The sequence below is a fragment of the Suncus etruscus genome, chromosome 9 (assembly GCF_024139225.1).
Source record: "Suncus etruscus isolate mSunEtr1 chromosome 9, mSunEtr1.pri.cur, whole genome shotgun sequence".
Lineage (NCBI taxonomy): Eukaryota > Metazoa > Chordata > Mammalia > Eulipotyphla > Soricidae > Suncus > Suncus etruscus.
This window is the reverse complement of record NC_064856.1, coordinates 39,588,678-39,611,499: the sequence shown is the minus strand read 5'-3', so window position 1 is coordinate 39,611,499 and position 22,822 is coordinate 39,588,678. Positions and strand designations below refer to the sequence as shown.

General features: G+C 36.3%; 1 protein-coding gene across 3 annotated transcripts in view; it reads right to left on the bottom strand.

The window, feature by feature from the left end:
• Positions 1-22,822, bottom strand: part of DLG2 (discs large MAGUK scaffold protein 2) — a 2,242,830-nt gene that overhangs the window by 1,713,374 nt on the left and 506,634 nt on the right. For 2 of the 3 annotated variants that reach the window (XM_049780021.1, XM_049780023.1), the window contains exon 1: positions 18,747-19,003. The exons of the other annotated variant lie outside the window; for it this stretch is intronic. In XM_049780021.1, coding sequence (XP_049635978.1) covers positions 18,747-18,776 — 30 coding nt within the window. In that variant the 5' untranslated portion in view covers positions 18,777-19,003. Of the gene's footprint in view, positions 1-18,746; positions 19,004-22,822 lie in introns of those variants that run through there. 3 annotated transcript variants of the gene reach the window in all.

Sequence of the window (22,822 nt, the reverse complement as noted above, 5' to 3'; positions counted from 1 at the left end):
TGAACTCATCTAGAGTTAGACTCAAGAATATTGTGATGAAGAGTCATTTAAGCAAAGGTGTCGTGGAAATCATCCAAGTGAATACACAGTTAATGCCTTCTAAAAAATGAATGAACTCAGCAAGGTTAATGTGTTAATTAGTTTAATGAGAAACAGAAAAGATAGCAGAAATTAGGATGCAGTCTATGTAATTTGAAGATCTTTAGAATATTAAAGACCAATGTAGACTGATGGCTGTTAACTCAGAAAAAGATTTCAAGTGCTATATCAAAGGAGATCAGTATACTAAGGAGTGACTATGGGAAATCATTTATTTTGATTTAATCAGTTGTTATTGCCAGGGTTTCATTTGAGAGTACCACTGAAATTGTATGTCATATAGCTAATTTTGTAAGATGTATAGTATAAGAATAAAGTTTAGCCATTATATTGATGAAATTAAATGTAAGATGTTTAATGTTACTTAAATACTTAAACATAGATTATTAAAATAGTCATAATATTTTGTTGTTGGTTTATTTACCTTCATACATACAACAATGACAAACTGAATTAAATTTTCCTTACTACTGGCTTCATTTTTCCCCTATTTCCAGAACCTATTCAATTTTTCCACCTAAATCTCACTTTCCCTTTCTCTGGTGAACCTCTAACCTTGGAGATAATTAATTGGAATGGCAGGTATAATAACCGATAGTGCCAGCAAGAGCTAAGTACGTCCGATAAGAGAATAGTGCCAATAACAGAAAGAAAGAAAACCAGCAACTAAGAGAACAGAATCTAACAACATATATACCACTTATAAGGTAGTGAAAAGTATTCATTGAATCCTTTTACCAACTCAGTGAGATTGGTTCCATTTCTTAAATTTGTTTTGTTTTGTTTGGGCTATTCAAAGAAGTGCTCAGGGTTTATTCCTGTATCTATGTACCAAGGATTCACACTGGGTCTTATTCCTGGATCTGGACTCAAGAGCCACAGGATGTGCTGGAGACAGAATTCTTGTTAGATGTATGTGAACACCTTACCCAGGACTGACCATCTATATTATCTCTTCAACCCTAAGATAGATTCTTTTAAATGGGAGAGAACATTAGATTTCAGAGACAATAGGCAAGTATTAAAATGTCAAATGATTATTTTTACTGAACAGTATGAGACCATGAGGTTTGTTGCGGAACATAAGAAATACAAATCGGGGGGTAAATGAAAAAGAAGTCAAGGATCATTATTGAATGATGAAGGGCAAAATCTACCTTGAAAATTATGTTTCAATACTTAATATTTATGCCTGAATCTCCACTTTTCTCTGAGCTATTTTAATGTAATTTCTCATCATGGGCAACTTATAACCTACTCACACTAGTTTTCTTTTATAGTGTTGTAGCCCTCACCTACACACAGCCTTACCCTATCTGTCTCACTCTATAATCTTTGGTGATAGCTTAGACCAGGTGTCTTCAAACTACGGCCTGCGGGCCACATGCGGCCTGCAGAGGAATCTGATGTGGCCTGCCAGCAGTGAACGCTGTTTGGTTGCCAAAATACCTGCCAGCATATACACTCAGTGTCACGGTTTCTCAGGGATGACCTCACGGCATGTTGTGTGCTGGGAGGGTGGGCTTGAGGGCGGTGTTGAGAGAGACACTGATGCGCCCTTGCGCCTGGTGCTTGGCGCATGCATTGCTGATTACATCACTGGAGGGCGCCAGGTACCGCGTAGCGAGGAGTACCACATGTGGGTGACTATATGATGTAAAAAGGCGCCTGCTCCACCCCCAGGCAACATGGTGTCTGTGTGCTGTGCCTGTCTGTCAGTGAGGTTTTCCTCCACTCCCTCCACTGCCGAAGATCAGTCAAAAGTGCCATAGAAATAAATTTTTGCCAGATGGGGGGTTCTGCACGATTGGGCTGTGGGTGGCTCATATGAAAATTCCCCTTTGGGGGTGGTGAGGCGTTCAGTGCTGAAATCAAAGTTGGGGGGTGGGCAGTGGTTGGGAGGTTAGGGGTTCGATGCTGAATTGCCCATGTGGAAAATTAGGGGTTCGATGCTGAAGCATTTTAAAGGGGTTGTTGTAAATCGCTGTGTTGTAAATCACTGAAGTGGGACTCTGTTATGAAAATTGTGGTATCTTGTGTTAATTACATTAGAACTCATGCAATAAAGCACAGGAATTTCTATCTGAGGTAAATGTTGCCCATGAAGATGTTCTATACCACACAGAAGTCCATTGGCTGAGTAGAGGGAGAGTTTTGAAGCGTTTCTATGACTTACTTCTGCAGATTACAGCTTTACTACTTTCAAAAAACCAAGAAGTACCAGAGCTCAATGATACAGAATGGAAATGGCACCTTGCCTTTCTGACAGATATAACAGAGCTACTCAACAGTTTCAATCTGCAACTTCAAGGCAAGGGGAAGCTCATCTGTGATATGGCATCGCATGTGAAAGCATTTGAAGTAAAATTAGGCCTTCTCATCAAACAAGTACAGGAGAAAAACTTCAGTCATCTCCCAACAACTCAAAACCTGTCAGCTGACTAACCATTGGTTGCATTCCCAAAGGAAACATGTCTGGCTTCACTAGAATTGTTGCAAAAGGAGTTTCAATTTAGATTCAAAGAGCTTCATCTCCATGAACAGGACATACAGCTTTTTTGTAACCCATTTTATGTTGAGATTGAAAATGTCCTTACAATTTACCAAATGGAACTGGCTGAACTGCAGAATTGTGACTCTCTGAAAGATGCATTTAAGTCAAGTAACCTTTTGAATTTCTATGCCTCTCTCCCCTCTGAGACATATCAAATATCAGGAACCATGCACTCAAAATGGTAACCATCTTTGGTAGCACTTATACCTGTGAACAGACTTTTTCAAGAATGAAACATCTGAAATCTCCAACCAGATCAAGATTAACTGATTCCCACTTGCATCACTTGTTATGGCTGGCAGTGACAAATATGGAACTGGACATTGACCACCTCATTAGCCAAAAGCAGGCCCACAGTTTCCATTGAAATACTGGTGCGTGATCTGTTTATTTATAAATGGTTTTCATTTTATTTATATAAGATATGTGCAGTGTGAGTAGGAATTAGTAGTTCATATAGTTCGGCCCTCCAGCTCTCTAAGGGACCGTAATCCAGCCCCCACTTTAAAAAGTTTGAAGATCCCTGGCTTAGACTATCCCCCATCCCATTATGCCATTTATTTCTATAACAGCTTAAGCATCACATCCTCAAAAATACTTCCCTGATATTAAGCTACCACTTATTCTATAATCAAGGCAAATGAATTCTTTAGGCATTTCTCTCAAATCACATGAAACTGAAATTTCTATCATTTATAGTTTCCTCATTCAAAAGATGTTCCATACTGTACATTGCTTATTCTATTCCATGCCATCCAATATAGAGCATATTAAGAATTCAGTAATGTTATGTAATATGAATTGTACAATTAATGGGTAAAAACTCTGATTCTAGCATAAAGCCAAATGCAACTATATATCTATATATCTACATTAACTATATATCTACATTAATAAATAAATTTGTCTCTGAAGATGTATTTAGGAAAAACATTTGTTGCTTTGGTAACTTGTTATATTTTTCTTTATAAATCTCAGGCTATATAAAACTAGGCTGAAAATGTAGTTCAAGGAAGTGCTTGCCTTGTGTTAGGCCCAGTTAATTTGATTTGATTCCCAGTATGATGATCACCAAGCACTGCCAAAAGTGATTCTGAGGGCCAAACAGATAGCATGGAGGTAGGGCATTTGCCTTGCATGCAGAAGAATGGTAGTTCAAATCTAGGCATCCCATATGGTTCCCCGAGCCTGCCAGGAGTGATTTCTGAGCGTTAGAGCCACGAGTAACCACTGAGCACTGCCGGGTGTGACCCAAAAAAAAAAAAAGTAGTGATTCTGGAGGACAGCCAGTAGACCTTGAGTACTTCTGGCTATGGCTCAAAAATTAAAAACAAAACAACAAACAAAAACCTCATTTAAAAATTAACAAAACAGCAGGTACTGAGGCTTGAATTTAGGAGTCTGTGGTCACCATTAGCACACCTGGGAATGGATGGGGTGCCGACCTGCCTCTTCCACACATACCAGAGCTTGAACTCAGGAATCTGCGGTTCATGCCTGGTAACAGACAGGTGCCAAACCTGCCACTCCTACAGGCACTGGGGCTTGAACTCTGGAGGCTGTGGTGCACTCTGCCTGGGGATAGACAGATGACGACCTGTCTCTCTCTCGCAGGTACTGGGGCTTGATCTCCGGGGAGGCTGCCAGTCACCTGGGGACCCAGAAGGGTGTCTACCTGCTTCTCTTCAGATACTGAGGGCACAACTCAAGGGAGCCTGCCACTAGTCATTAGCAGTGCCTGGGGAACTGGACAGATGGTGATCTGCTCCTCTCACAGCTATCAGAGGTAGATCTTAGGTAAGGCTATATCAGAAGTTGACATTATCGGTGCTTGGGGACTACACCCTCTCACAGGTATTGAGAGTAGAGATCTGAGGGCAGGATCAAATCTCAGCAACCGCCTTCACCATCCCCGCCTAGGGCTGCACTCCAAAGTAGGGACCCAGCCCACAAGCCACAGGTGAAATAGGAGGGCTAAGAACTTTGAACCACCAAAGGCAAAGAAATATGGGGAAACCAAGGAAGACACTATGAGCCAGAGATATGGAAAGAAATCCTAGCAAGTTTCCAAGTCCATAAAAATGCACAAACCCAACAGATGGGGATATAAAAGTGGCATTGAAAGCCATGGCATTAGAAATCAAAGAATCACTTGCCAGTGAGTTCAATAAATCCATAGATGAGCAAGTCAACCAACTCAAAGATGAACTTTTACAGCAGATGAGAGAATCCATACAAATGAAATTAAAGGAAATTAGAAACATTTTAGCAAGCCATAATAGCAGAATTACACAGTTTGAGAATCACATAGAAATTGAAGAAAAACTACAAACCAAAAATGACAAAGAAGCCAATAAGGAAATAATAGGTAAGACATTGGCAGAAAATGTCAGGTATTTAATAAGCAAAACAAAAGAAATAACCTATGGATTAAAGGAATACCAGAAGGGAAGGAAACACGGAAAGGAGAAGAACAAGTGGTGAAGGAAATCATAGCAGAAAACTTTCCCATCCTCTGGAAAGAGACTCCGGTTCAAATCCAAGAAGCAAAATGAGTCCCTAATAAAATAGATCCTAATAAACCAACACCAAGACATATAGTTATCCAAATGGCAAGAGAGAGACATGAGTTCCTTAAAGCAATAAGGAAGATAAAAACCTCAAGTACAAAGGAAGAAACATAAGAATCATACCAGATCTCCCATTTTTAACAATTCAAGCAAGAATACAATGGAATGACATATTCAAACTACTGAATGAAAGAAACCTCCAACCTAAAGTCTACTACCCGGCAAAACTCTCATTCATATGGAGGGAGGACTCAAAACCTTCTTAGACAACAAAGATCTTACACTATTTGCAATGACCAAGCCAACTCTGAATGAACTACTTAAAGAGGTACTACACAATCCAAATCCCCAATTGTAACAACAACCACTTTACTCAGTACAATAGCACAACAACCCGCTCTGTCAATAATCTCCTTAAATGTCAATGTGCTAAATTCCCCTATTAAAAGTCACAGATTAGAGGGTTGGATTAGAAAACAAAAACCAGATTTCTGCTGCTTGCAAGACACACACCTAACTGAGCAGGATAGACACAGGCTTAGAATAAAAGGATCGAAATCAATTATTCAAGACAATGGGGAAAAAAGCTGGGACATCCATTCTCATATGAGATCAAATACATTCAACCTCAAGAAAGTGCTCAGAGACCAAGGGGGTCACTACTTACTGATCAGGGGAACCTTAGACCAAGAAATACTAACTCTGATCAATATCTATTCACCGACTGTAGAACCAGAAAAATATATAAGGCATTTGCACACAAACCTAGAGAAACATATGAAGGGAAATGTGATAGTAAAAGGGGATTTTAATACTCCCCTATCACCATGAGACAGATCCACTAGACGGAAAACCAGCAAAGATATTAAAGCCCAAAATGAGAAACTAGAGGAAATGTTTATAGTAGACTTATATATGGCTCTCCACCCCAAGAAAACAGAATACACCTTCTACTCAAGTACACATGGAACCTTCTCTAGAATAGACCATGCCTTAGGATGTAAATATAATTTACACAAAGTCACAAACAAAGATTAACAGAAGCACCCTATTAGATCATTATAAAACAGAGATCAGCAGGACTGGAGAGATATCATGGAGGTAAGGTGCATGCCTTGCATGCAGGAGGACAGTTGTTTGAATCCCAGCATCCCATATGGTCCCCTGAGTCTGCCAGGAGCGATTTCTGAGCATAGAGCCAGGAGTAACCCCTGAACGCTGATGGGTATGACCCAAAAAACAAAAGCAAAACAAACAAACAAACAAAAAAGAAACAGAGATTATGATTGACTATTAAAAAACTGTGGAGAAAATCCAACACCTGGAGATTAAGCAACATACTACTCAACAACAGCTGGATCAAAGAGAAACCCAAGAAAAAAATAAAAAGATTTCTTGAGACAAACGATAATGAGGAGACAAGCTATCAAAATTTGTGGGGCTCAGCAAAAGCAGTAATTAGGGGGAAATTCATAGCAATACAGGCCTATGTCAGGAAAGAGGAAAATGAAAAAAAATCAAAAGTTTAAAGGAACACCATAAGGAGATGAGGAAGAAAAGCAACAAAGAAATGCAAACACAACCAGAAGAAAAGAAATAATAAAAACCAGAGCAGAAATAATCAAAATAGAAACTAGGAAAGCAATACGAAAAAATAAATGAGACCAGGAGTTGTTTTTTCAAAAGAATAAACAAGATAGATAAACTGCTGGCAAGATTCGCCAAAAAAAAACAAAAGAGGGAAATCACCCAAATAAACAGGATCACAAATGAAAGGGAAGAGATTACAACAGAACTCCAAGAAATCCATCACATCGTGAGAACTTATTAATAACAACTATACTCAGCTAGGTTAGAGAACCCAGAAGAAGCTGACAGGTTTCTGGAAAAATATCATCTTCCAAGACTGGAAAAGGAGGATGTAAGAAAAGCTAAACAGGTCAATCACATCTGAAGAAATTGAATCAGTAATCAAGAAACTCCCCAAGAACAAAAGTCCAGGTCCAGATGATTTTACAGGTAAATTCTATCAAACATTCTGAGAAGACTTAGAACCACTGATCCTCAAGCGATTTCAAAACATTGAAAAGACAGAAATCCTTCCTAACTCCTTTTACAAGGCAAACATCACACTCATTCCCAAAGATGGCAAAGACCCCACCAAGAAAGAAAACTACAGACCAATCTCATTAATGAACATAGATGCAAAAATTCTCAACAAAATCTTTTCAAACTGAATTTAATAATACATCAAAAAGATTATACACTATGACCAAGTGGGTTTCATCCCGGGGATACAAGGGTGGTTCAACATACAAGAATCAATCAACATCATCATCACATCAACAAGAAGAAAGACAAAAACCACATGATCATATCAATCAATGCAGAGAAGGCATCTGACAAAATATAACATCCATTCATGCTGAAAACACTCAACAAAATAGGGTTGGAAGTAACCTTCCTCAAGATAGTTACAGCTGTTTATAAAAAAACACACTGCTAACATTATCCTTAATGGTGAAAAACTGAAAATTTTTCCACTAAGGTCAGAAACAAGGCAAGGCTTCCCACTCTTATTCTTCACTCTTATTCAGCATAGTTTTAAAAGTACTAGCAATAGCAATCAGAAAAGAGAAGGAAATCCAAGGAATCCAGATAGGGAAAGAAGTAGTCAAAATATCTCTATTTGCAGATGATATGATGATATACATACAAAGCCCTAAAGAATCCACAGTAAAACTCCTAGAAACAATAAGCCAATATAGCAAAGTGACTGGACACAAAATCAATACACAAAAGACAATAGCATTTTTCTATAAAAATAATGAAAAAGAGAAGACATTAAAGAGTTGGTCCCATTTAAAAGAGTATCTAAAAATATCAAGTATCTGGGAGTCAACCTGACAAGAGAAGTGAAAAACCTATACCATGAAAACTTCAAATTGCTTCAAGAAAGAAATTGAAGAGGACCTAAGGAAATGGAAAACCATCCCCTGCTAATGGATAGGAAGAATCAACATAACCAAAATGTCTATCTTACCTAAATTGCTATATAGATTCAACGTAATACCTATACAAATCCAGTTATCATTTTTTATGGAACTTGAACAATCAGTTATAAAGTTCATCTGGAACCACAAAAGACCTAGACTAGCCAAATTCATGCTAAAAACAAAAAACTGGGTGGCATTTCTTTATCTAACCTGAAGCTTTATTATAAAGTCATAGTCATCAAGACAGCATAGTACTGGAATAAAGACAGAGTCTCAGACCAGTGAGTGGGTTAGAACAGAATATCCAGAAATTAACCCCCAAATATATGGTCAACTAATATTTGACAAAGGATCCAAGAATCTGAAATGGAACAAAGACAGTATTTTCAACAAATGGTGTTGGAACAACTGGATAACAACCTGTAAGAAACTAAAGATTGAGCCATATCTCACACCCTACACAAAAATCAACTCAAAATGAATTAAAGACCTTGAAATCAGACCCAAATCTATAAAATTCATGAAGAAAAAAAGAAGAATGCTCCAAGACATATACCTCAAAAAAGTCTTTGAGGATCGAATGCCAATGGCAAGAGTAATAGCATCAAACCTGAATAAATAGGATTACATCAGACTAAAGAGTCTCTGTATGGCAAGAGAAATACTGTCTAAAACTGGAAGACATATAACAAAATGGGAAAAAATATTCATACTAGACACATCAGATAAAGGGCTGATATCTAGGGTATACAAAGCACTCAGAAAAGTAAACCCCACAAAACCTAATAAATCCATAGAAAAATGGGGAATGAAAATGAATAGACACTTTTCCAAGGAAGACCAACAGATGGCAATGAGACACATGAAAACATGTTCACTGTCACTCATCATTAGGGAAATCCAAATCAAGACAACAATGAGGTATCACCTTACACCAATGAGGATAGCACACATCAAAAATAATGGGACCAATCTCTGTTGGTGCAGATGTGGTGAGGAACTTACATATGCTACTGGTGGGAATGTTGGCTGGTCCAACCTCTATGGAAACAGTATGGAGAGTGTTTAGAAAACTCAGAATTGAGCTTCCATATGACCCAGCAATCACACTCCTGGATATCTATCCCTAAGATGGAAGAATATTCATACCAAAATACATATGCACTCCACTATTTATCGCAGAACTCAGCACAATAGCCAAGATTTGGAACCAACCTCGATGCCCAACAACAGATAATTGGATCATGAAGATGTGGTATGTATACACAATGGAATACTACATAGCAGTTAGAAATGACACAATCATGGATTTTGCAGCAACATGATGGATTTACAAAATATTACTTACAAAAAGTAAGCCAGAAGAAGAAGGATAAATACAGAATGATAGCACTTTTATGAGGTACTTACAATATGTACCATATATCTATATAATACTCCAAGAACAAATACAATGGTCTAAAAGGGTAGAAACTCCAAGCACTGCAGTTGTCAGCATTTACTGGGGTGAAGCGTTTAAAACAAGTGGAAGCAGAACAATACAAAGCCTTGACTATCCATTATACCCTAAAGAAACCAGCAACAATGGAACAACCATTTAGAGTGAACAAGTATGTAATCAGCCTCTACTACAAAGGCCTATAATAATGTCTTAGGGAGCTTATACAGAGACACAGGTGAAGAATGTGATTGGAAGCCAGAGACTCCAGTGGCAGCATTTCCTAACAATATGTTTTTGTGTGTTAATCTTACTAGGTATAAAATAACCTCTCAGCTTCTCTGTCTACAGGGATTCTTGGATACAAAGGGCAGACATCCTAATTTTGACACCTCAGTGTTCAGTTATACCAAATATTCCATATTCAGATATACTATATTCAGTTTGCATTATGAAAATGTCTTGATAAAACACTCCAATATACACGTTTTTCTCTGGTTTCTGTCCTATATTAGGACCTGAAGCATATGATCATTCAGACCACTGAAACAGTCAACTGTGAACCACAGATTTATATTACAGGACCTACTCATCGAACTCGTTTGGGCAAATTAACATCTCCTTTCTCTCTTTTCCTCTCTCTCTTCTTCCTACTTCTTTCCTTCTCCACTTTCTTCTTCTTTCTCTTCTTCCTCCTCTTCATCAATTCAGTTTATGTCAAATAAAATCCACACTGATACTTCTCTTTAGAAAAGGAACTTCGATACATAAGATGCAGTGGACAATACTACATAGGGTAGCCGCTTACATAGGTAGGCCTCATTAACACATTGTTTAGTACTCAAAACGTGAAACCTACATGTATTTTAAACTGCTCCAGCCATTATCAAAGCCTGAAATCTTCATTTAGCAGGGCCTAACCCCATCACTGATGAAATGCCTAGAAACTGGGAAAACCTCCCAACGCCGACACAATGACACAATGTCTTTTATTTGATTTATTAATTTTTCTTTAATTTATTTTTACTATATTTACCTATTTTTCTGTTCTCCTCTCTCTTATCTTTTTCTCTTCCTTCCTCTCTTTTTTAAGCTATACCTGAGCTTATTATTTATCTTAATCCAATCAGTCCTTAAGAACTCAGACCCACTCTATTAGGGTCAGAACTCTAACAACACCTTAAGAATAGATCGTTAATGTATGTCTTTATGTGGGCATGAATACATAGAGAGAGGACTCCTCTATGAGAGACAAACCTAAATTGTAAACATTTCATGCCTATAGTGTATATAGTCCCTCCTATATACAATCCCTTCTCCCCCCTTCAGAAATCCTATCCCTTCACACTCCCTCCAATCCAAGCCGATATCCTACCTTATTAACACTCTTTACCCTCAGTACTTATCCCATTAGGTATCAAGACTGACCTCCTGCCCCTATAAGCCATCACCCAGCTCCCAAGAGACACCCATTCAGCCTCACATCTTGTCCCCTGGCAAGAAACTACAACCAACACTCCTGCTGACTCATGCTCTGGCCCTCCTTCTCATCCCCCGCAAATGTGACTGTTGCTTGATACCTGACTCAGCTCTAGAAGAACCCCCAATACAAGAACTCTACCCAAGCCCTTTCTGCCACAAAGCACTTCTCAAACTCAATAAGACCAGGGTGTGTGATAAAAATGTGCTCTGGATTCCACCCACCACAAGATTATCCCAAAAGACAGTGAGGAAGTCTATATTTCCTTTATAAGTTTAAGACCTTCATAATACTACCTCTTAACTACCTCTTAACTTATATCTAAATGTAAAGTAGTCTCCTGCAGCACTTTTTTCCCTTAATTACTTTTTTAAAACTCATTTTTTTCAAGTCTGATCATTTTTTATTTTTTTAAACTCATTTTTGTTTTTTTCCTTTATATATATGTGAGCATATATATATATGTTTTTGTTTTCATTTTCTTTCTTCTCTTCCTTAACTCCACCTGTTTTGGTTCTGCTTGGTACAAAAACCTACAAGAAAAAGTCTTGCCTGGGATAAAAGATCAGGTCAGAACCAGGGCACAGAGATGATGGTGCCTGACACTCTCACACCTAAATGCACCAATAATACAATATAGCACCACTTCTTTTTGCAAAGTATACTAAAAAAGGGAAAATTTACGTATAGAAACAAGCTCTTATCTACTTGGGATAAGATCTCATACATTTTATAATCAGGGCACTTCCCACCTTGAACATATGTCATGTGGTCCCAACTTAGACTCCATGTTATTAGACAGCGACCGTCCAACCCAGAACCCTAGATCTCAGACATAGAACCAACACAGTTCTCCAAAACAGCACCAGGTACCAAACTCCTTCTGGGACATTCTTAATTCTGCTCTGACACCATCACACGCCAGACTTGATATGACATCCTGACAATGAGGAAATGGCAACAACTTGATATAAAGAGCAGGATACCTTACCTCACCACCTAACGATAAGATGAAATCAGAAGACATGTCATCCTTTGATCTGTGCAAAAGCCAAAATCACTAACTATAAAGACTGACTGTGACAACCTTGGCTGGGCATAACTTATTCTGGGACCAATAAGATAGTCCCTAGTCTAGGCTTTGGCCTACAATCTGTACAACAACCAAGATCTCTAATTCCAGAGGTCTGACTGAGACAACTGCAACCGAGCAGATCTTCTGGAAACATAATGAAAGACTCCATCCTAGGCTACATTCTAAGATCGGTGCAAAAACCAAGACCACTAACTACAAAAGACTGTTTTAAAAAACAGTGATGAAACAGAACTTCTAAAACCGTAAAGAGAGACTCCATCCTAGGCTCCATTCTATGACAAATACCAAGATCTCTAGTTACAGAGGCCTAATCTTATCCATGACTGAGCGGATAGTTTCCAGACATTACAAAAGGACCTAGGGGAGAGTAAAAGAACAGGTACAAAGCCTGGAGTTATGACCATGACAGTACTTCACAGGCGGAGAAACCCTGTATCTCTTACACCAAGGGAATTTCCTTTCTAATCCCTCCAATATTTACTGTGCCTATGCAAAAAAAAAGCACAAATTAATTTTTTAATTGTTATTGTTTTTGTTTTGTTTCTTTGTTTTGTTTTGTTTTATGTTTTTGTGCTTTGTTTTGCTTTTATTTAAAGACTGGGACTATGGTTGTTGTCTTTATTGCTGTGGTGCTTTTCAGATTTTTTGTTTGATATTTTTTGTATTGTTATGTTTTTCTTTCTTTTTCCCTTTCTTCTCTTAAGCTGATATTTATAACCTCTAAAAGGACTTTTGTTTTTTGCTTGTTTGATTTTTGCCCCAATTTTTTCTCTTTTTTTTTTCTTCTTTTCTTCAAACAGAACCACATAACTTGAACCATCTTGTTCTACCTCACAAACTGAGGGGAAAATAATGGAGGGTACCAAGACCAAACAGTCGTATGAACATTGAGTAGAAATAAAAAATGACCAGACTTAGGTACCAAATCCAAAGCCAAGGACAACAGGATCGATACGCAATCTACAAGAAGCTAGACACAGAGGGGACTACGTATACTAGAAGCCTGGGGGGCAAAGGAGGAGGAGGAGGATATGGGATGCATGCTGGGAACAGGGGTAGATGGAGGACAATGTTAGTAGTGGGAATGCCCCTGATTCAATGTCATTATATACCTAAATTTTTTAAATAATATTTTATTTAAACACCTTGATTACAAACATGATTGTGGTTGGGTCTGTCATGTAAAGAACACCCCCATCACCAGTGCAACATTCCTATCACCAATGTCCCAAATCTCCCTCCTCCCCACCCCACCTCTGCCTGTATTCTAGACAGGCTTTCCACTTCCCTCATTCATTCACATTGTTATGATAGTTCTCAGTGTAGTTATTTCTCTAACTGCACTCATCACTCTTTGTAATGAGCTTTATAAAGTGAGCTGTAACTTCTAGCCCTCCTCTCTTTTGTCTCTGAAAATTATTGCAAGAATGTCTTTCATTTTTCTTAAAACCCATAGATGAGTGAGACCATTCTGTGTCTTTCTCTCTCTGACTTATTTCACTCAGCATAATAGATTCCATGTACATCCATGCATAGGAAAATTTCATGACTTCATCTCTCCTGACAGCTGCATAATATTCCATTGTATGTACCACAGTTTCTTTAGCCATTCATCTGTTGAAGGGCTTCTTGGTTGTTTCTAGAGTCTTGCTATGGTAAATAGTGCTGCAATGAATATAGGATGAATATAAGGAAGGGATTTTTGTATTGTATTTTTGTGTTCCTAGGGTATATTCCTAAGAGTAGTATAGCTGGATCTATGGGAGCTCAATTTCCAGTTTTTGGAGGAATCTCCATATTGCTTTCCATGAAGGTTGGACTAGGAGGCATTCCCACCAGCAGTGGATAAGAGTTCTTTTCTCTCCACATCCCCGCCACATCCCCTGCTTGTTCTCATTCTTTGTGATGTGTGCCAGTTTCAGTGGTGTGAGGTGGTATCTAATAGTTGCTTTGATTTGCATCTCCCTGATGATTAGTGACATGGAGTATTTTTTTTCATGTTCCTTTTGGCCATTTGTATATACCTAAAATTTTACTGTGAATGATTTGTAGTCCACTTTGGTCAAAATAAAAATTATTAAAAATAAATAAATAAATAAAATTTAAAAAAATCAACAAAAGAAACATTTTACCATATCTCACAAACCTGCATTTATTTTATAAAATATGTATTTTAATATACATATGATATTTCTAAGAATATAACACACCATGCTTTTCTATAATTGTCATATATAATAACGACCTTGATAAATATAATTTAAACGCCCAGGTACTAATTTTATTTCTCTTTAAAATACTTATTGACTTTTTGTTTAAATGATATACTGATGAAGACAAAGGATGATATCTTATTTACAGAACATATGTAGCTTAAAGAACACCAAGCATACTTAGCTTTTTTTTTTTCCTTTTGGCTTAATGATGATCACGCCCTGTAATGCTTAGGGCTACACTCAGCCCAATGCTCAGGGTTGCTCCTGGAAATGCTTAGAGAATCATGCAGAATGAGGAATTAAACTTATGTCTGCATGCAAGCATTTGCTTCAGCATACTGAGATATAACTCTAGCTTTTTTAAAGCTACTCCATCCACTTTTCATTCTACTTTTTAAAATTTTAGTATGCACTTTTGCCTAGTTAATTAGTTACACATATTAAAATTAGGTAACATATTAAAATTAATAGTATTATTCTGCCTTCATTAAAAATTATGGGACAACCTTAGCATAATATTTGTTGTTTTTCTTAAATTTTTTATAAAATTGTCTATAAGTCTGTATGTATGTAGACATACAAAATTATACCAATAAATAATATATCTAGTGCTACCTTTTAAGATACTTAATGTAAATGAGCAATTTTATCTTTAGCAATAATATACCTTAGGATTATTCCTGATTCCATATTGAAATAGAGCCTTAGGACTAGAATAAATTATATTAAGTCAGATTTTTAAATATTTTTTCAGTTTCATATTTTTTCAGTTCTCAAAAAAATTCCATGTGCTATCACATATGCTACTTGAGTACTTCCACACAGTACAAGTAAAAATGGATTTACTGGTTGCCTTTTATCAAATCTTACCAGAATACTCTGTTCTCTTATCAGCCAATTACTGAACAGCATATCTCTGTAACATACTCTAACATTATATTTTACAATTAGTTATCAAATTTAATGGGTTCTCTCTTTTAAGTATTCAAAATATATTTAAGAAAAATATTACTCTATAAGACATGTTACATTAATTACTAAATTTTGTTTAATCAATAGTCAGATACCTCTTGTATAGAGAGTTAAGATAAGATATATTGTAAGTTACTAAACCAATCATACTACATGACATTACTGTATCTTTTTTATGCAACAGGAATGGAATAGGAGGCTGGAGCTATAATATACACATATCTATGTGTATATATATGTATCTGTATACATATATATGAGGTATTTGCCTTGCATGTGGTCAACCTGGATTTGATCCTTGGCTTCCTTTATGGTCTTTTGATCCTGCTAGGAGTGATTCCTGAGCACAGAGCCAGGAGTATGCCCTTAGCATTGCGAGGTCTGGCACAAAATCAAAACAGGAGAAACCAGAAATGACATTAAGTACTTGATATACCTGACTTCCTATTATTTATGTAACAGTATACTATGATACCCTTTTTAAAAAGGAGTAAATAAGATCTCATGGAAGTTGATCAATATAACCAAAATCCTATTTTGCAGCTATCTAGGCTGTTTTTAATACTAAATATTTGTTTGTATCTTTTCAGTATTGAGATTTATGATAAAGGAATTGAAAAACTAGATTGAAACAGTCAAATAAAAGAGTTGATTCAATATTTGGGGGGCATTCAGTGGCACTCGGGAGTAACTCCAGGCTCTGTGCCCAGAAATCACTCCTGGTTGGCTCAGGGGACCATATGGGATGCCAGGGATTAAATCTGGATCAGTGGCATGCACTCTACTTGCTATGCTATCACTCTGACCCCTCATTTGATAATCTGAAAATAAATTATTTGAACATCTAAAAAGACCTAGATAAGCCATATGGCAGAAACACTATGCACTTGGTTTATCTTATTAATCTTCTAACATTTATTTTTAAGATTATGAAGCAAACACATAGAGAATTGTTAAAAATGAAGATTTTATTTCTAGGGTATGATCCTTGAAGGAAGTGGTAATACAAAGTAGATATTGCAAAAAGATCCAAGGGGGACAGTAAGTGCCTTTGATGCCACAACATGAATAAAAGAAAAATATCAATGAATTTGTTTTAGGCCCTATATAAGAAAACTTTGTCAACGATGATGTGCAACCATGACACAGAGATATGCTATTGAGCAATGTCGGCCACTCAGATCTCAAATAAAGCAGATTTGAAGAAGGCATCTCTACCAGATCTGTTCCAAAATGTACATACTGCTCATGAAGAAAGAGAAGTTCAAAAGAGAGAGAATTAAAATTTCCAAGTTGTTTGCAAGTTTCCTTCCATAAAGATCCAGAAATCAGAGTCAATCATCAAGCTTTGGCTTGTTGGGACAAAACTAGCAATGGCAGTGACTGCAATAGAAAAGATTTGTCCTGAAGTATTCTAGGAAGTCTTACCTGTGCAGGTATTAAATCACTGATGCATTAGTTACTATATTAACACATGATGTAAATTTTTAAAGCATGCTTGTCTTATCAAAGTGACATGTCTATCACTCTAAAATACTTATAAAATAATTCATAAATTAATAAAATCTTATGTAGATGTTTGTCATAGTGAATTCTATAACACTAAAATAATAAAAAGGTTGTAAAATGGCACTTATCTCTCAAGCATTTAGAATATCAAAATTTTAAAATTGTGTATATGATCATTAATACTTTAATAAGAGAATAATAAGGCAATAATATAGAATTTTATTAAAGCAATCTATATTTCAGTTTTATTTGGTTTAGTTTATATAAAAAGCTCCCAGCTTTGAGCTTAGCTAATAAATGTTAACTTTTAACATTATTAAAATTAGAATTATGTGTATTATATCTTAAACTATTATGCTTGGGGAATGAATAATTATAAAATAAAATGTAAGTCATGCATGATCTTATTCTCTCAAGAAAAGTAACACCAAGTGTAGCACCTTAGTGTTTCTGAAGCAAAACAGATTGTAGAGACTATTTTCCTTCCTAGATTACATAATAATATAATTCATAACTTAACTTAGATTTTAACTTATTTTAGTTTACTTGTATTGGCATGATTGGAAAAACTGTATGGGATTATTCTCAATTTGTAAAGATAATAGAAGCTTCCATCTAATTTAGAGGCCTGGTCAACTATGTAATTAGAAGTTAGACTTCAGTTAACATCAACTGAAGCTGCCATGTGATACTGTGCCATATTGGAAGATACCCAGTAATGTTCTGCAATATTACCTGCAAAAATAAAATACTTAAAATAATAATAAAGGCAATGTGGTTTGTGACTTTGAAAGTTCAACCAACCTCCAACCCCAATGGTGGAAAGTCATGGAGAGAAATCTACTTTCAATGAGTTTTCTGCACTAAAAGTACTGATTTTTTTCATCATTATTAGTCATCCAATTAATCTGACATACTAAAAAATGTTTAATTCATATCATGCTAACATGTGAAATAAAAAGGAAGGTAATAAATGTTTCAATTTTTAACAATAGTTATAACTATTCAATAGTCACTATTCATAAAAATTTTAATACATCATTTAGAAATAGTGATTGAACAAAATAATATGCATTTGAAATGCCAAGCTATTTTTTGTTAATCTATGAAAGAATGTCCTATTCACTGAATTCCATTCCCATGTTTACTTTCTACTTTCAGCAATACAAACATTTCACTTGTTTCTGGTAAAAGTGGATTCAGATGAATATGAAGTGTGGTGCTTGTTTGCCTCAAATTATGTCCTAAAGGTATCTTCCTTTAAAAAAAAAGCACTAAAATGCAGAGTATCAGAATTATCCAATCAGAAACAATATGTCAAGTCACAGCAAAGTTGATTGGCTTCCTCCAGCAGAGAAGACATCGTTTTTTAAATGAAAAGCTAATTATCACACACAGGAAGACTGCCCTGATATGTTATGTTAAAATGATGTGTAAACTACACTACTACTATAGAAATTTCAATATGGAGCTATAAATAGACATAAAAGCAAATCTATCCTTAACAAAAAAAGAAAAGAAAAAGAAAAACACTGACGAATTCCCTTTTCACTTGCACACAATACATATCACTTCTGGAAGTTGCAATGACATAAAGACAGGACCCTGCGACCCTCCTTGAGAACAAAATACCCAGCAAAGTAAGTAATACTAATTATTTTATCTCATCGATTGGCAATACCTGCCGGAGCTGTTCAATTACAAGACCAGAATAATAATAGAAAACAACAACAAAATAAACCAAAACAAATAACAGCAGCAGCAACAACAGCAACAACATAAACGCTGCGCACACTAGCCCTGCTTCCTATCCTACCTTTGTGGTGACAATGCACAGGCAATCCATCCTGGATCCCTATACAGGACTCAGTACATGGAAATCACACCAGCAAATCAGCCAAGGTGAGAAAAACCTTGTAGTCAAGAGCACACAGAGAGTAGAGCCTGGATTCTGCACAGACGGCTTTTCCAAGGGGACCCCTGGTGGGAAACTCGAGCCCTGTTCCATACAGCTCAAGGCATGCAGGATCTTCCTAAACGCCGAAAAACCCCTTAGAAATAAGCTCCAGCAAAACTTCCTCAGCGGCTCGCTGAGCTCCAGGGCTGCCTGGTCTGGCTGCCTGGTTTTTGAGCAGATTCCGAGATCAGAAATCAGAGCAAGATTCCTTAGAGTGACTCGCACAGTTCTACCGTGCAGAGGAGCGTTACACAGCGCACCAGAGAATCATATTTCAGCTCTTGGGCTTGTTTCTGAATTCTCATCTGCAGCTTCTGTACACCCATTAGATCTCCTTTGCCAAAGTCCTCCCTTTGCTGCTTTCGTCTTTTCTAACTCTGAATAAGCACAACACAAAAAAAAACTACCGGGTCCATCTATCAAAAGGGCTGTCGTGCAGCTGCCAGAACAGAGAGGCTTTGGGCAATAAAAGCTGTTTATTATGAGAGTGATTCCCGGGAGTCTAAATGACTGGGAATCTATCCTGAAATGCGAAGGTGCATGCGGTGCTGCACACATCATATCTCAACTTAATTGCAATTACACTGACAGCTTTTTACAAATGACTAACAGCTGGATTAAGAAAATTGGGCCAGGCACATTTTAGCGACAATAACAACAAAACCTGCATATTTAGAGATTTAACTTTCAAAAGGTTACATTTATTCTTCCTACCTATTTGTTTGATTTATGATATAAATGCATTCACGTAAACCTAATCTTTAAACAAATATACATATTATAATATTGGGGCGAGAGGAGGTTTCTCAAGGGTTTACAAAAGTTCTACATCCTGAGAGACAAAAAAATAATTGTAAAAGTTCATTCTCAAACTTTTTCAGTAAATGCCTCCAAGCACTTATTCTGTATACAGAGAGCTTGGTGTTCCTTTTAGGGCATTTTACCAGCCAAATGATTAGCCCTTTCCCCCAAACTCCTCCTTTCTTCTAGTGAAATTACTACATAGATTGTTGTTATGGTATTTGACAAGCATCATTTTGGATAATAACATATTTTTCTGCCCCATCATTTTAGACCCATAAGATATAATGATTGAGAGAAATGGAAAGATAGAAAGGATACAGAGAGAAAAGGGTGATTCAGAGGGACAAAAATGAGAAAAACCAGAATGAGCAATACTGTTTGTTTACAAAAAGAAAAAAAATAAAACGGAAAAATTGCCTTCTTTTCCTGCAGAAGAAAATAGATAGTCAACTAGACTATGGAACTTGAAGAAGAAATACAGAGACTCTGACATGATGACTATCTCTTCAAGACATCCATTGATCCATTCGCCATCCATATTCCCAACTCCATGTTCTCATTTTTTATAAATAAATATATATATATATATTTTTTAAAATAATTTAAAGTGGACACATATGATTCTTCTACCTTTCATGAATTATTCAGGTTCTAACCTCAATATCCTCCTGATTGCTAAATAAATGAGTGTCTCAGAAACTGTGACATGTCATTACTTTACTAAAAATGAGAGCACTGTTTCTAAAGATGTAAGAAATTTAAAGTCTCACAGCAAACGGGAGCACTTCAGAAAGAAAAAGTAAAAAAAAAAAAAGCCGCTGAAATTGATTTATAATTAAAATATAATTTTCTCTGAACTGTGATCTTACTAATGTAAAAATTTAATTTTATTTAAATTTGAACAGCATGGTCTTCTCATTTACTCAACTAGCTATTTTATGGTTCAGTGATATATGTTCAATTATTACACTTCCTTTTGTCTAAGCTTGCCTCAGAATACTATAACTCCAAATACTTTGCATTCCCAGGTATCTTAGAACTTACCCATAGCATAGCAAAACACTTAATATGCATTTTACATATTGCTTTTACATTTTACATTACAAATATCATGTTTACTGCCAAATTAATTAATTTTTAAGTCATATAACACTCACTTTATTTGTTTCAGGGTGGAAGATTGATAGGAGTTGGGTGACATTCAGAGGTAATAAGGACTCCTCCTGGCTCTGTGATCAAAGTCACTGCTGGTAATGCACGGGGAACCACGCATACTACCAGGGATCAAACTATGTCAACCACATGCAAGAAAAGTGTCAGCCCCTACCTAAAGCCCTACTGCACTTACAGTTCACAAAACACTGTGACCTTGATACTAGCTTGGAAAAATATATTATTTCTGTTGGAATGCAATGGGAAATTTGTACCATTCTTGATACTTTTAAGTCTAGGTCACATCAAAACACTACTGGGGGGAGAGGGTGGAGCGTAGTAAGTAGGAAGGTGCTTGTCTTGCACATTGCTAACTGAAGTTTGAAACCTGGCATCCCCCATTGTTACCCGAGCACCACCATGATTAATTCCTGAATGCACAGCCAAGAATAATTTGAGCATTGTCTGGTGTGACCCATAAAATAAAAACAAAGAAAATTAAATAAATAAAGCACATACAAATAAATGGTATTAGATTAGCAACTAAAAATCGGTTTTATTAATAATGTGAAGAATGTACAGGAAGTAAATTCTAACAAAACTTTGGGCAAACGTAGGATATTTATCTTGTATTAGGGTATCTGGAGTGTCAAATAGGTGGGGAGGAAGGATTCCACATACAAAGAGAGGATCTCTTCATCTTTACACTGTGAGAGGACACTTACACAAAGAGATCAACTGATCAAATTGATCAGTTTTCTGATCAACTTACACTCAAATGATAGTCTCCAAATTATATTCTTTTGTTTTGTTTTTGTTTTTTTGTTTTTGTTTTTGTTTTTTTGTTTTTGTTTTTTTGGGGGTCACACCCGGCGGTGCTCAGGGTTTACTCCTGGCTGTCTGCACAGAAATAGCTCCTGGCAGGCACGGGGGACCATATGGGACACCGGGATTCAAACCAACCACCTTTGGTCCTGGATCGGCTGCTTGCAAGGCAAACGCCGCTGTACTATCTCTCCGGGCCCCAAATTATATTCTTAAATGGCAACAATTCATCCAGCAGCTTGAAGGTTTGTCAGACAACTTGGTAATTAATGCATGCTTTCCCTAGACTATAAGCCTAATAAAGGACAATATTTAACTATATTCTCATTTTCTATTCTAGTGTTTCCTTCATTCAACAAATAACATAGAAATTGTACTTACGTACCAGGGGTGAGCAACATACAGATTCTCTGCCACAACTGAATTAACAACTATGCAAATTATAACAAGTCCTTGAGATAACAAAGAATCACATGTAAACCAAACATTTAAATCAAAATGTAATATAGCTATCCCTTGAACAACTCTGGAATTAAGAAACACTAATCTGTGCACAGCTATCACTTCATGTATAACTTTTGGCAAGTCCCAAACTTAACTACTTAATAGCTTGCTGATTACCAGACCTTATTAATGGTTTAAACAGTAGATAAAACATACTTGCATATATTACTTTATTAATTTTATAAAAGCAAACTAGAGAGAATCTTTCTAGATAAGATCTTAGACCTGAATTGAAAAAATCTTATAGGAGTTAACTAACTATATATTCTATTAAATTAAAAATAATCTAATACTTCTATAATCATCTAATAATTACATACACAGTGAGTTCTGACTAAATGAAAACTACTTAAAATTAGACATCTTATAAGTTGAGCATACAATCTTTGCATAAAGGGAAAATGCATAATTTATATAATGTTAAGTGAGTATAAAATGTGAAAATATTTATAATATACAGGTACTATAAATGCTTTGAATTTGCTACTTATAATTAATAGGATAAAATCAATCTATTTGGATTAACATTTAAAATATAATTCCATTTAGGATGCATCTTTCTAGTTTAGGTACACCTTGCTATCTGTTCTTTTTTTTTTTTTTGAAATAAAGATGACAGAATATAATCATCTCTTTTGTCTCAAGGGAAC